The sequence below is a fragment of the Acartia tonsa genome, chromosome 8 (genome assembly GCF_053477335.1).
Source record: "Acartia tonsa isolate MP-2025a chromosome 8, ASM5347733v1, whole genome shotgun sequence".
Classification (NCBI taxonomy): Eukaryota; Metazoa; Arthropoda; class Copepoda; order Calanoida; family Acartiidae; genus Acartia; species Acartia tonsa.
In genome coordinates, this window is record NC_137267.1 from 38261074 (window position 1) to 38274355 (window position 13282).

At 32.6% G+C, this 13282-nt stretch overlaps 1 protein-coding gene across 1 annotated transcript in view; it reads left to right on the forward strand.

Moving 5' to 3' along the window:
* The window catches only part of LOC145326902 (bromodomain-containing protein 1-like), a 21329-nt gene extending 9459 nt beyond the window's left edge, over window positions 1-11870 (forward strand). The window contains exons 15-29 of the mRNA XM_080170346.1: window positions 18-191; window positions 1220-1304; window positions 2316-2473; window positions 2986-3130; window positions 3510-3703; window positions 4064-4250; window positions 6085-6168; window positions 6882-7157; window positions 7442-7696; window positions 8035-8118; window positions 8383-8487; window positions 9649-9778; window positions 10273-10392; window positions 10648-10705; window positions 11489-11870. Coding sequence (XP_080026472.1) covers window positions 18-191; window positions 1220-1304; window positions 2316-2473; window positions 2986-3130; window positions 3510-3703; window positions 4064-4250; window positions 6085-6168; window positions 6882-7157; window positions 7442-7696; window positions 8035-8118; window positions 8383-8487; window positions 9649-9778; window positions 10273-10392; window positions 10648-10705; window positions 11489-11554 — 2121 coding nt within the window. The 3' untranslated portion in view covers window positions 11555-11870. The remainder of the gene's footprint in view (window positions 1-17; window positions 192-1219; window positions 1305-2315; window positions 2474-2985; window positions 3131-3509; window positions 3704-4063; window positions 4251-6084; window positions 6169-6881; window positions 7158-7441; window positions 7697-8034; window positions 8119-8382; window positions 8488-9648; window positions 9779-10272; window positions 10393-10647; window positions 10706-11488) is intronic.
* The last annotated feature ends 1412 nt before the right edge of the window (window positions 11871-13282 follow it).

Genomic DNA, 13282 nt, shown 5'->3' on the forward strand with positions numbered 1-13282 from the left:
ATATTCCATTTGTTTAGATAAAACAAGAGGCATTAGAACCAAAGGAGGAGCCGAAGCGAGAACTAACATTGGCGGAAAAATCATTGGAAGAATTTAAAATTATGTCGGAGGAGAGAAGGAAAATGCGCCGGCTCCGACAAGATCTGGAGAGAGTTCGCCTGCTCTGTGAACTTATTAGGAAAAGAGAGCAGGTATATATTATACATTTCCAGTATGGCTTCGAAACCGATGAATATCCGCTGGATTAGAACCGGTTCTATGCTATACTGAAAAATCATGTATCGTATCGTAATATATCCAGTTTTCTACGAATATAAAATTGAACAATCATAATATTAAAACCAGTTTTGTTAGCCCGTGCCATCCATGAGATATCCTGACTATTTTGTTTTAGCATTTTTATAAGCTATATTACTGTTTTTGATTTGCAAAAATGTTACAATTAAATGTACCTAAACAATGTTAAATTATTTCCTTTCTTGATGAAAATGAAAATGATTTTGTTTGATGTCTAATGTACCTACATTACAACTGTATTAAATAACCTAGTGTGTGTCGTGGGATGTGTGTTTTACAGTTCATACTAGAGTTAACTTAGAAGGTTCATTAAACTTTTGTATCTATATTTTTTTCCAACTTTTTAAATAAACAGAAAAATATGCTTCCTCTAAATCAAATGTCTTCAAAACGTTTGTAAGTCTGAAAAGTTTTTAATTCTCTCTGCCTCGAAGTAGTAGAGTGTATGTTTGTCTGACTGTATGATTTTGACGTATCAGAGTCAATCTTGCTTGTTTAAATGCTTTGCTCATCCTTACAGAAGAAGGATGATTGTGTGTCTTTATGTCGCACTTAAAAAATGTTTGAAATCATGGCTGATTAGAATTTAATATCCAGTGTATTAGAACCGGTTTTTAGTCATACGGAAAAATTATGTACCTATAGTAGGTATCAAATTAAAATAAAAAAATAATACCAGTTTTGTTAACCCAGACTTTCGGCCCCTCAACAAAACTGGCTTAAATCTTTAATTATCCATGTAGAGCTGAATGTAATATGATGCAATAATTAAATAACTACTTTCAGATTTAATTTCTTTTGTTATGTTTTGTTAAGTAGTTTTCAAGTATTTGAAAATTTGCAACAATTTTCATGGAAATCTTTTTTATGAGTTTATTGTTGCATGGTCTATAGCTAGTGTTAATGTATATTTACTTTGCAGAGGAAAAGAGAGTTGGTAATGGTTTCATCAGATATTAAATTCCTAGAATTAAATCCTTTTGGTTTCTTTCTACAGAAAATATTAGGTAATATATTTAACTTTCCACCATTTTCCAGGGATCTTGAGGGATAAGACAATGGACGATAAATTGACATGATCCCCAATGATAATAAACAAAATTAATGCAGCTATCTGTAATTTATTAAAATTTTTGGTTGGAAAGTTTGGACACTACTAGCTTGGAACCAACCTATAGGGTTATTTTAATTAAAGTATCAAAAGTTTTTGAGCAATAAAATAACATGATTATAAAACTTTGGGTACCAGTGTAATTTACAGTTCAATGCCCTCTCCATTCTATATCAATGCCCTTTAACTGAAAGTGGAATAAAAGTAGACGATTTGAAAAATTGTTTTGTTATTGCTTTAGAGGTGTATATTCTACAAATTTGACTCTAGAGGGGGGGGGGGAATAAAAAATATTTAAAAATTCCCATTTTTCTCCCCTCCTTCGTTAAAAAAAACTAAAAGAATGTGTGAGGGGGGGGGGAGTAAATGAAAAAAATAAAGAGTTCTGAAAATATATTTTTATTTTTCCCCTTCCTTGCTGGAATAAACTAGTAGGGGGAAAAATTAAAAAAATTGCAGCAGGGGAAAAAAATAATCTTGTGCAGAATATACACCGCTGTAAAGCTTTTTAAATTTATGTTAGGTTAGGTTATGCAAGGGTTGGGGGGTGATTCCTAAAGAAATTACCTAGTAGACTAAAAAAATACCTATATTTTATGTCCATATGTCGATTCAAGGGATTGTGCTTTTTTTTCTTTCTAGAGAATTAATAAAAGCATTATTAAAGTTTATTTCAGAAACCTAGGGATTCATTCATCTAAAAACTTTGCTTTGCCCTTAGCCTCTAGGGGCAAATGGAAATGATGTAGAAATTCTTATATAACAATTTCTTTTACAATTAGACATACTAGACCGCTAAAAATTTCATATAAATGGATTTTAATACCTATAGGTACTAAATTAAAAAGATTACCTACTGATTTTGGTTATGGAGTAGAAAATTCTTAATTTGTTTTTATACCTATAGATCTATTGGAGAAAGAGGACACCCAAAACATATTTGGAGAGCCAGTGGACCCTGACGAGGTGCCAGATTACCTGGACCTCATCAAGAAACCCATGGACTTCTCCACCATGAGGAGCAAAGTCGAGCTTCTCAAGTATGAAAACTTTGAAGATTTTGAGGTAAGATTTTTGTTCAATATTTATTTTTCGTTTTTAAATACCTCGTTCATGATGTTTCTGCTGAAATCGTTCGTGTTTATTAATTCATTAGGTAATTTTCTTTGTTTACTTAAAACCTTTTTAAATTAGGTATATCATTTAGTCTAGAGACCTTTGTTCAAAGTTCACAAATGATATAAAGGGAAAAGTAGGTTGCGGGTAAAATCCGTAAAGGTTGTGTGTTTTAAGTTAAAAAAACAGTAGTAGAACGATAAAAAATTATGTTAATTTAAAAAAAAATTGTCTATAGTTCTTTTCAATAAGAAATACACATATTTAGTGAATATTATCGTTCTACTACTTTTTTATGCCTTAAAACACACACCTTTACGGATTTTACCCGCAACCTACCTTTTCCTTTTTACCATCCTTGGACCTATAACTGTCTCTTCAGAAGAACTCTGACGATCTAGTTGCCTGTGAGGTCTCATGATTATATTACGATTAATTGAATAATTGTATATTTACTTAAGGCTGATTTTAATCTGATCCACACGAACTGTACGACGTATAATGAGAAGGAGACCATCTACTATAGAGCTGGCACTCGTATGCGCGATGCCGGAGGTTCTATCATCAGGGGCGCCAGGCGTCTAGCAGAACAGTTGCAGCAAATGGGTAAGATTTTATTTAGAGTAGATATCTTTTAATTGCCCAAGCAAATTCAGACATTTTAGGAAGATTCTTTTTGTGATATATGGTTTAACTTGTAAGTTTAGCAACAAATTTTAGTGTACTCTAATAAACTGATACTCCAAGCTCCCAAAATTTAACACCCCTGTTACCCCATCTTCCCCACTTCTACTGGATAGACAAATGACCAATAAATGAAGTCAATATTAGCAACCTAAATTGACGACAAATTTTCCCCTGTCAATATATCCACGTATTCAATATATTTTTGAAAGTGTAAAATGACCTTTTTTTACAGAAAATTTCTATGGGCCTTACTTTGTCCGCTTTATAAATATTTTTAATTATTTTCTTATTATCAAAGGTGTAGATGAGAGCAATGCTGCGGCTATCCCCACAGACAAAGAAGAGCTCAGTGATATCAAGATCATGAAAGAATTTGATAACTTTGTTAATGACAAGGACAGAGATAATCTGAAGAATGATGATCATTTACAAAGATTACTGGTGTATAGTGATCTGGTTCATAAAATTAATCATCCTTCAGCGAAGAAAAAGGTAAAAAAAATTTTTTATTGCATTTGACTAAACTTTGCAGGAACTTATAGTTTAGGTACCTTTATGAGAAACTTATAATTACCCTGAATTATGGTTATCTTTGCTATACATCACACTTTGTCCGTCAGCCCATTGTTGATATTATTGATGTGAAGAGGACTTTGAATTAATATTTGATAAATGGGATTTGTTTGGATATTATTGGATATAAATTTCTGAAATAATGAGCAATGAGTATCTTCTCTGCAACTCTTTTTGTCTGCCCGAAGTTTGGTCTAAAAAGATATATCTTTGCTTTTCTTGTTGTAATCCTTATTTTGATGATTAAACAAAAAAACCTTTGTAATTTCTTTCTTTCAGCGTTTACAACTGATACAAAAAGAAATCCGGATAGTCCGGCGGAAAATCAGCCTGAGCAACAAGGATAAGGATGATAGCAGCAAGCCAGACAAGGATGCAAGTAAGGAGGCAGGGGAAGATGGAGAAGTGGAGGGAACACCCAAGGTGAATGAGAAAGGAAGAAAGAAAGGAATGAAAGCTATGAAAGGTAAGTTTTCACTTGAATAAAAACTGTATTATATCTACAACTAGCGGCTACGCCCCTAGAGGCCTCTAGTGGCACTTTCAATGTTGTTGTTTGTTAAAGTTAATTTTTTATGTACGATACCACCTTATTTGACGTTGAAGTCTCCACTAAATTTAAATTTTTTTTGATTTTTTTGTCATTTCTCTTGGGAGGGTGGTGGTACCCTCCCCCAAAATAGTTATAAACCTTCCCGGGGCTTATGAGAAGCTACCCTGTTAAGGAAAACCCGGTTCAGCGGTTAGCGAGATCCTTCGGTACAGACAGACACACAGACAGACACACAGACAGACAAACATCCTGTTACTTTAGTATAAGGATACAAAGAAGAACGGTGCCTGTCCCACCGTTCGTCGGTCCGTCTGAAGCTAAAGAAAGGTCAGTAACTGCTGAACTGGACTCTACTCTTCAGATAATATATGGATACTGGTCCTTCGGTGGTTACAAGCTAATTTTGTGGTGTGTGTGTGGGGAGGGGGTTTTACACATTTATCAAAAAAAATACCCTTCCAATTAACATTATCATAACATGTGGTGCAACTTAAATTCCTTGCGAAGTATTTAGAAATAGGGGCATATCCACTAGTCATAGGAACAAGAATGAATTGGTTCATTTTGATTTATTTTCTTTTCTGTTTGATAAATGGGAAAGCAATTTTTTACATTCTTTTTCAATTTTACATATGTGATTAACTTATATGAATCCCCAATGATGATAAACTAAATTACTCTTTGGTTCAAAAGTTTTGACATTACCATTTTGGAACCAACCAATCAAAATTTAAACAAAGTACCCAAAGCCAACGATTTAGTGGTTATAAAAGTGTGGGTACCAGTGTAATTTACAGTTCAATGTCTCCTTCCTCGCTGCTTACATTAAGAGTACATATTACAGCCTTTTTTAACAATTTTTGTTGTTTTTATACAATGTTTTTTTTTGTCTAATTAGTCATGAAATGATTACCTAGTCATGAAATGGCTGTTTATACAATTATTACAATTATCTATCTCATTTATAAGAGCTATTGTAACACACATGCAAAATAGACAAGAATTGTTAGAAATGCCCCTCTGCTTTAATCTCTGTATAATATAGTTAAACTTAATGTAATAATACTGGGTAACTACACAACCAAATCTGTTTATCCCTTTGCTTTGATGTATTATCATGCTTTTCATCATAATTATTTCATACATGTTATTCAATTAAAATACATTCTCAGTATGAATAATGGTGCATTGTATATTTACTAGAAAGTAGGCCACAGTTTAAAAGTTTTTTTTTGTAAAATAACCTAGGAATGAAAAAGCTAAATAGTTTGTAAGTGTACTACTAATAGATGTATAACTACCTGGATCCCCCTGTAAAAGACCTTTTCCGTATGCTAGCAAATTGTTTTCTTCTACTTGGCTACCATTGGTTGATTTTCAAAGACCCAATTGAGAGTCGGCACATGGTCCTTGGAATGGGGACATACAGTTATTTAACCCCTTCATCCTCTAGTGTTTTACTTTGTGTACGTATTGAAACCGGCGGGGTTAATTAAAGTTTCATAGTTTTAAGGCCATTTTATGTATCCTATAACGCATGGATGAAAATCTTTATAAAAAACACCTAGTTAGCCATTTATTATCCTAAAAAATTGTCAATTATGCTTTTTTGTACAGTGATAACAATTTTGATAATTTTTAACTGGATAAAAGTTAGATTCGAAATAGTTTTTTTTCTTTTAAAAAAATCTAATGTTCTCGTTGAAACCTGAAAATATTTCTTCTTTATTATTTTCCTTTTCTTTAGGCCGAAAGAGACCCAGAAGTAGCGAAGAAAGTGAGGGCCAAGACGATTTGGAACAAACGCCAAAAGAAAAAGAAAAATCAAAAGGTAAGTTAACCTAATGGATTTATAATATACGTGGATATTATGACATGGGAAAAAAATTGTCATAAATTTAACATGTTAACATCATCACTTATTGGTCACTTTGTTCATGCAGTAGGAGGGGATAGGATGAGGTAAAGGAGGTGGATGGTGACGTTATTTTAGCCCGGTACAAGTTTTACTTTATTAGAGCACATGATAATCTATTGTGTCATATTTAAGTAATAATATATCTATTTAACCTAATGAATTAATAGAAATAGAGCTAACTGCAGCTGCTCTATTAACAGGACAAATGTGTCAGCTTATTTAGTTAGCAAACACTATTTTATAATGGTAAAATGTTAAGAATGTGTGTCTAGAAATTCATTATATTTTCGTAATTTTTCTTAAAAGCTGTATAAAACATTCTCCAGTATGGCTTCGAAACCGATTAATAACCTTTTCTCAGCCATACTGAAAAAAAACATTTATCTAAAAATTTCTACGAATACTATAATAAAAAATCACAAAATTAATATTAGTTTCGTTAGCTTGGGCCTTTGGCCCCCAAGGGCTAACAAAACTATGTCCGCGGAAAGCTGTCTATAACACGATAAGATAAATAACTATTCTTAACGTTTTTAGTTCTTTCATCACATCCGACATACGTTAAAAACTTTAATATTTAATTTATTTGTCATTTGGATTAAAATCAACTCTTGCCTTTTTTTCAGGTAAAAGCAAAGTTGGAGAGGATGTATTGGAAGAGGGAGAGGAGGAGGAATCAGAAATATTTGGGACACCTGGCAACAAAACTCGAAAAGGAGCCGGAATTTCTGGAGTCAACCGGCGCACAGCTGTTCTATTCACAAGGAAGAAAGCTGCCAACAAGGGCGAGGCTGATACTCCGGATAAAAGTTCAATTGGAAGTGATAAGGTTGATAAGAAGAGAGTGTCAAGACGAAATGAAGATGCTAAAGCTGATTCTGCGGATGAGACTCACAAAAAAGGTAATTTTTAATTGCATGTTGAATAAAATGTTTTATTTTTAACAACAACTAATCCCTTTGTAAATACAAAGAACACCTATTACAGTTAGGAGAGTTAAATAATTTTTATAAAAGCAGAAACATAATAAATGATTATGGGTTTTTCCCTCTAAAAACGGTAATGTATGAATCCATTTCCCCCCCTTTCATAATGATATAATCTTGGCTGAATCAAAACCGTTATCATAGATTATATTTCTCCTCTTATTAAATGGTTTCACCCTCCTAACTGAATTATATCTCAGGTGTAAAGTCTAAAAAATCTGCCAACGCTGGCGCTGCTAGTGACGACTTTGAGTTTAACGAACCAGAACCTGTTCCCACCCCAACCACTCCAACAACATCAGAATTCAAGGGGAGGAAAACCAGAAAGGCCAGAGAGATGGAGAAGTCAATACTGGAAGCGAAGGCAGAAAGATATGTTGGAGGCCCGAAGTTGGACGATGAAATGTTTCAGACGTACAGACAAGGAGGGGGCCTGGATACAGATACAGATACAGGTAGAAAAGTTTTTCCAATAGGGCTTCGAAACCGATTAATATCCGATGTTTTATGAAGGGTTCTCAGCAATACTGAAAAATCATGTATAGCATCGTATTATACATTTTTTTTACGAATGTTAAAATAAAATCATAAGATTAGTAGCAGTTTTAAATAACTATTATACCTAATTATGTGTTTTATTTTTTTACATTTATCTAAGGAATTAGTTTACGCGAGTTTGTGTGTAAACATGAAGTTTTGACTTTTTGAATCGTTTGCTAATATATTTGTTGAAATTCGTTAAAAATGTTTGGTTAGGTAAAATTCTTTGAACTGACTATTCTTTTCCTATTAGGTGCTGAATCAGCTGATCTTGGTACAACAGATGACGATGACAGTTCTAGTGATTCTGGAGAGGATTCTTTCATTAGTAATGCAGGTTAATATCTATCTATATAAGTCTGTCTGTATATCTATTTATCTATCTTTTTATTATCTGTCTTTCTATCTATCTATCTAATCTATATAATATTGTCTATCTGTCTACTTTAAATTGACGAAAATTTATTGTCAGATGGAGGGATGGTGTAAAAGGGGTGGATCTTTATATTTACCAGTTTCTAGTTTCACTTTATATGAGTACATCCTTATCTGTTGTAAGATCCAATAATAATAATTCCATGAAATGATTATATTTGTTTAGGTGCTCTTGACATATCCTTGGAACCACTTGACCTAGTGTGGGCCAAGTGTCGTGGATACCCCTGGTATCCTGCGCTCATTATCAATCCAAAGATGCCCAGAACAGGTATAGTTAGTTATCTTTAAACTGAAATATTATAGAATGATTTAAACAAGAAAAATTGAACCAAATATATATATATATATATATATATATATATATGAAATGGTCACAATTAAGAACAGTTTGACGTAATAAGCGCATTTGACTAAACAGTTAGACACACCTTTACGGAAAATACGCAAAAAATTACCACCCTAATTTTCGGAATTGGACAGAGAAAAACAATATTAAAAAAAAACATTAAGAAGGGGGGGGGGGGGGGGTTTAATGCAACCATCTCGTAATCAATGATTAAATGGCACTTAGAATTCGAATTTTGGTCTGAAATTTTGCATGAATAATCCTTGGTAGGTCTATTTTCCCTAATTCGAACAAAAAGTTGGAAAACCAACGGCTAACTGCTGGCGGCTCAGCTGTTTTGCCATTTTTTGAGTATCTTAAAAGCAAATTAGTCACGAAACCTATCTCCACATAATACTTTTTTGCTCAAAAACCTTATTAAACGGTTCTAGCCGGTTACTGTTGGTACTAGAAACTTTAAAAATGGCTATTGCTATCATTTTACATGAATTAAACCAAAAATATGTTTTAAAAAGTTGATTCCTACGTAATTAATGATGAATTTGCCCTGAAACTAGGCAAAAAGCGGCTAAACGGCTGAGCCGCCAGCCGTTACTTTTCCAACTTTTTGTTCGATTTAGGGAAAATAGACCTACCAAGGATTACCCATGAAAAATTTCAGATCGAAATTCGAATTCTAAGTGCCATTAAATTACTGATTACAAGATGGTTGCATTAAACCCCCCCCCCCCCCTTATTACCTAGGCATGATATAATATGTTTAATAGGATGCAATGTATTTCTAAAATATCATTGCAATAGAAATTAATTTAATAAAATTAATGCGTCGCATTTGAATTTAACACCTACTCAATCTATTCATTCATTTTTGTATTCAATGACTTCTTTAACATATACATATTAGAATTTAACATTAATAGGTATTTTGCAAATTTTGAAGGGTTAAAAACTAATGGCGAAAAGCACGGAAAGGATTTTTTTCAGAGAAATTAAAAGAATCGGGTTCATGATTCATCACTTTTTGTTCGAAAAAAACTCATGCATGCCTCAATTGATTAATTTTGTAAAATATTTTTTTCTCAGGTTATTTCCACAACGGTGTACCTATCCCTGTACCTCCAGTAGAGGTTCTTAACCTGGCGGAGACCCACACCAAGCCTCACTACCTCATACTTTTCTTTGATACTAAGAGAACGTGGCAATGGTTGCCAAGGTAAGTGTTATCAATCAATTAATCAAATATATGAAGTTGTAGGGTAAATATTTTTGTTCCCGCCAAATTAGACCATATAGAATCAAATTGTTTTTTTTTTGTATAATTATTTCAACCTCTAAAAGTTATAACTTGAAGGTGTCAAAAAGGGGTCCATTTGTAAACTTAATTTAAAAATTAGTTTCCCTTTACATTTAATAATTATCATTTAAATCAATGCTGTACCTAAACACAATTCAAGTTTTAGCTAATGTTTTTTGTCCATGGAATTTCAATGTTAAATATGAGGGCTAGGCATCCGCGCCTTAGCCGAATATGATCCTCAATTTTAAACCCGCTAGTGTGAAAACTTTGTCTTTGAAAATATGGATTGTCTGTCTGAACAGGTTTAGACATCTAGCTGAATTTCAAGTTATGATTAGAAGTTTTCACTGACGCTTACACGCGGTTGACCTGCGACTATTGAGCCCTGGTAAATATATTTAATTTTACAGGGACAAGTTGGAACCTCTGGGAGTTGACACAGAACGAGACAAGTCCAAACTAATCCAGAGTAGGAAGCCGAGTGAAAGAAAGGCGGTCAAGAAAGCTTATGAAGAAGCTATTCTACACAGGTACATATATATTTACATATCCTATTATAACTTTGTGGTGTCTAATTTCTCGAGAAAATAGCCAAAACCAGTGTTAAGACCAGTGGAGACAATTCTTAAATCAGAGCCCAGTGGGTCTAACGGTTAGCGAAACATTGAGCTTCATCTAGACGGACAAACAGACATCATTCTCAATTGTGTTATAGAAAGTCCTTGCCTTAGAATGGCAGGTGTCTTACTTTGATATTCAACCTGATCATAATTTGTATTGTCTAGGTGTCGGGTAACTGGAGAAACTGTAGATCTGCAATCATGTCAAACAAGAGAAAATCAGGTAAAGAATTGAGATCGTTGCAACTTAGTATGGCTCAGGATAGGATGTAGAATATAATTGTACGCGGATGTTATGACAGGGGGAAAATTAAAATTGTCGTCAATTTTGGTTGCTAACATGAAACTCGTTTATTGGTCAGTCCGTTCTCCAGTAGAAGGGGATGGAATGGAGCAAAGTGGATGAAGGGGGGAATCGTTATTTAGTGCGCTGCGTGTTTGACTTTTTTATAGAACATGTTTTGGTATAAGATCCAAGTAATACATTGAACTTGCAGATTATAATGGTCCCCATAGGTTTATAAACGTGTTCTCTCAATGGTTTGCCCTTAAAATTCGGGGACTTTCATTAAATGCTAATCGGTTTGTACAAGCTAGCCTAGCAGTGTCCAAACTTTTGCACCAATAGAAAATATTAAGCTACAGAAGTGGAAATATGTCTAGCATGATTGGAAGTGGACATCAATTTATCATCCTTTGTCAATTTATCATCCCTTGTGATTCCTTAGGGATTTCGTGCTAATGAACAAGTGAAACTATTATTGTCAAATTAAATTTAATTTGATTTATTAAAATTGTATTAAGATGTATGATGTATATCTAAAATGTTTTTAATCAATCCAAATTAAACTTTTAGCTGACATTTATCTGACAACTAACTCTTGAGTAACAGAATTTTTAATGGCTTGGGATTTTTAAATTTATTTTTGGTTTTATAACCGTACAAAAATACGATTACACCTTAAATAAAAGTAAAGCCTAAAACTTAATCGAATATTTCTTTTAGGAGTCAGAAGAAAAACCAGCAGAAAAATCCACACAAGAAAAATCAACATCAAAAAAGAAAAAGTAGACATTAAAGATTTAAATTATTGTTCAAAATAAAATCACAAGATGTCGCCTCAGTCGCTATGATGGATCTGTATGTAATTTAGTTACAAAACACAATATGTCGTTTGTGTGGATTATTTGATGTTAACTGTATTAATCAAAGATTAGATAATGACTTATTTAAAATTGTTCAATCTTTTATCTGTGTAATTGTATTTAATTGTTTTCAGAATACTTTTAGGTTTATGAAAACAAAATAATGTATGTTCTTATTTTTGTACCTAATATATGCACGTATCAATTATATGTATAGTTAATGAATAAATGTACACCATTAACTTTCTTTAATTTATTCATCTCGCATAAAATTTGTGTTGTTATTGTATTATTGAAGACATTAGTGATTTATGTTAGGTTACTGTAAAATACCATTCTTAGCATCGCTTCCTTCCAGCAAGAAGGGAGGGGACATTGGACTGTAAATTATGCTGTTCCTAATGTTTTATGAACGCACTCGCTTAGTTGTCTGCTGTAAAACTTTGGAAACATTTATTATATCTTAATTAATTTGTATAAATTTTTCCACCAAAATGGTTTAAGCCGTTTATGAAAGTTGAATTATTGGAAATAAAGAAAAATTTAATTATACATTTATTTGGTCAAAATAACATTTTATTATTTACATTTCTCACATATAATAAACTATGAAACATATATATAATCAGGTAGTTCTAATATAAAATGATATCATATTTGTTTTTAATCTATTTTTTATTTACAATAATAAAAAACATAAAACGTCATTAATTTTTTTGTACTCCTAAACACGTTTTCTAAATACAATGTGACTAAAAAATTTTATTAACAATTAAGTTTAATTATAGACCATTATAATTTTATTTCATTATTTGATACAAATCTATAAATTAAAACATTATTAACTTTTAAATAAACCAAAGGGCTTCGCCTTTAGCCTGCAATGGGTATCCCACCATATTTAATTTTTATTTTACTGGGTATCTGTTTAATTTTTTTTAGGGGAGGGCTGAATGTTTATTTTTAATATTTTATCTTAGGTTTAAAACCAGTTTTGTTAGCCATGAGGGGCCAAAAACTCAGGCTAACAGAACTGATATTAATTTCATAATTTTTTATGTGAAAAATTATCTGACACGATGCTATACATTATTTTTCAGTATAGCTTAGAACCGATAAAATCCAGCGGATATTAATCGGTTCTGAAGCCATATCGGAAACAAGGATGACAACATCCATAAAAGCGAAGCACTGAAACGGTAGGACAAACGGACATTAACACTTGTATGGTATCTGAACTGAATAATCAGAATTTAAAAGTATTAGAGTCGAAGCAAAATTGTAAGTAAATTTGTTGAAAAAACTGCTTGAAGCAGGATAATGTTTATGGACATACTTACATTTTTGGACTTGATTATAGAGTTGCTTCGCTTAAAATATTGTTCGTTGTTGTCCCAGGAATCAATATACCAAAAATCAGATCAAACGGATAATTAGAACACTTGAAAATTTGTTGTTAAAAAAGTAGAAAAATCAACATTTTTAAAATGGACGTACGGACATTCTGGTAATGATTATAGAGTTGCTACGCTTTCTAAATCGTGCCAAACTACTACAGGAATCATCATGCAAAGTTTGAAATCGATAGGACAATTCTAACATGCCTAAATTAACGAATAAAAGCTATCTATCTCGGACGGACGGACCGACCCTA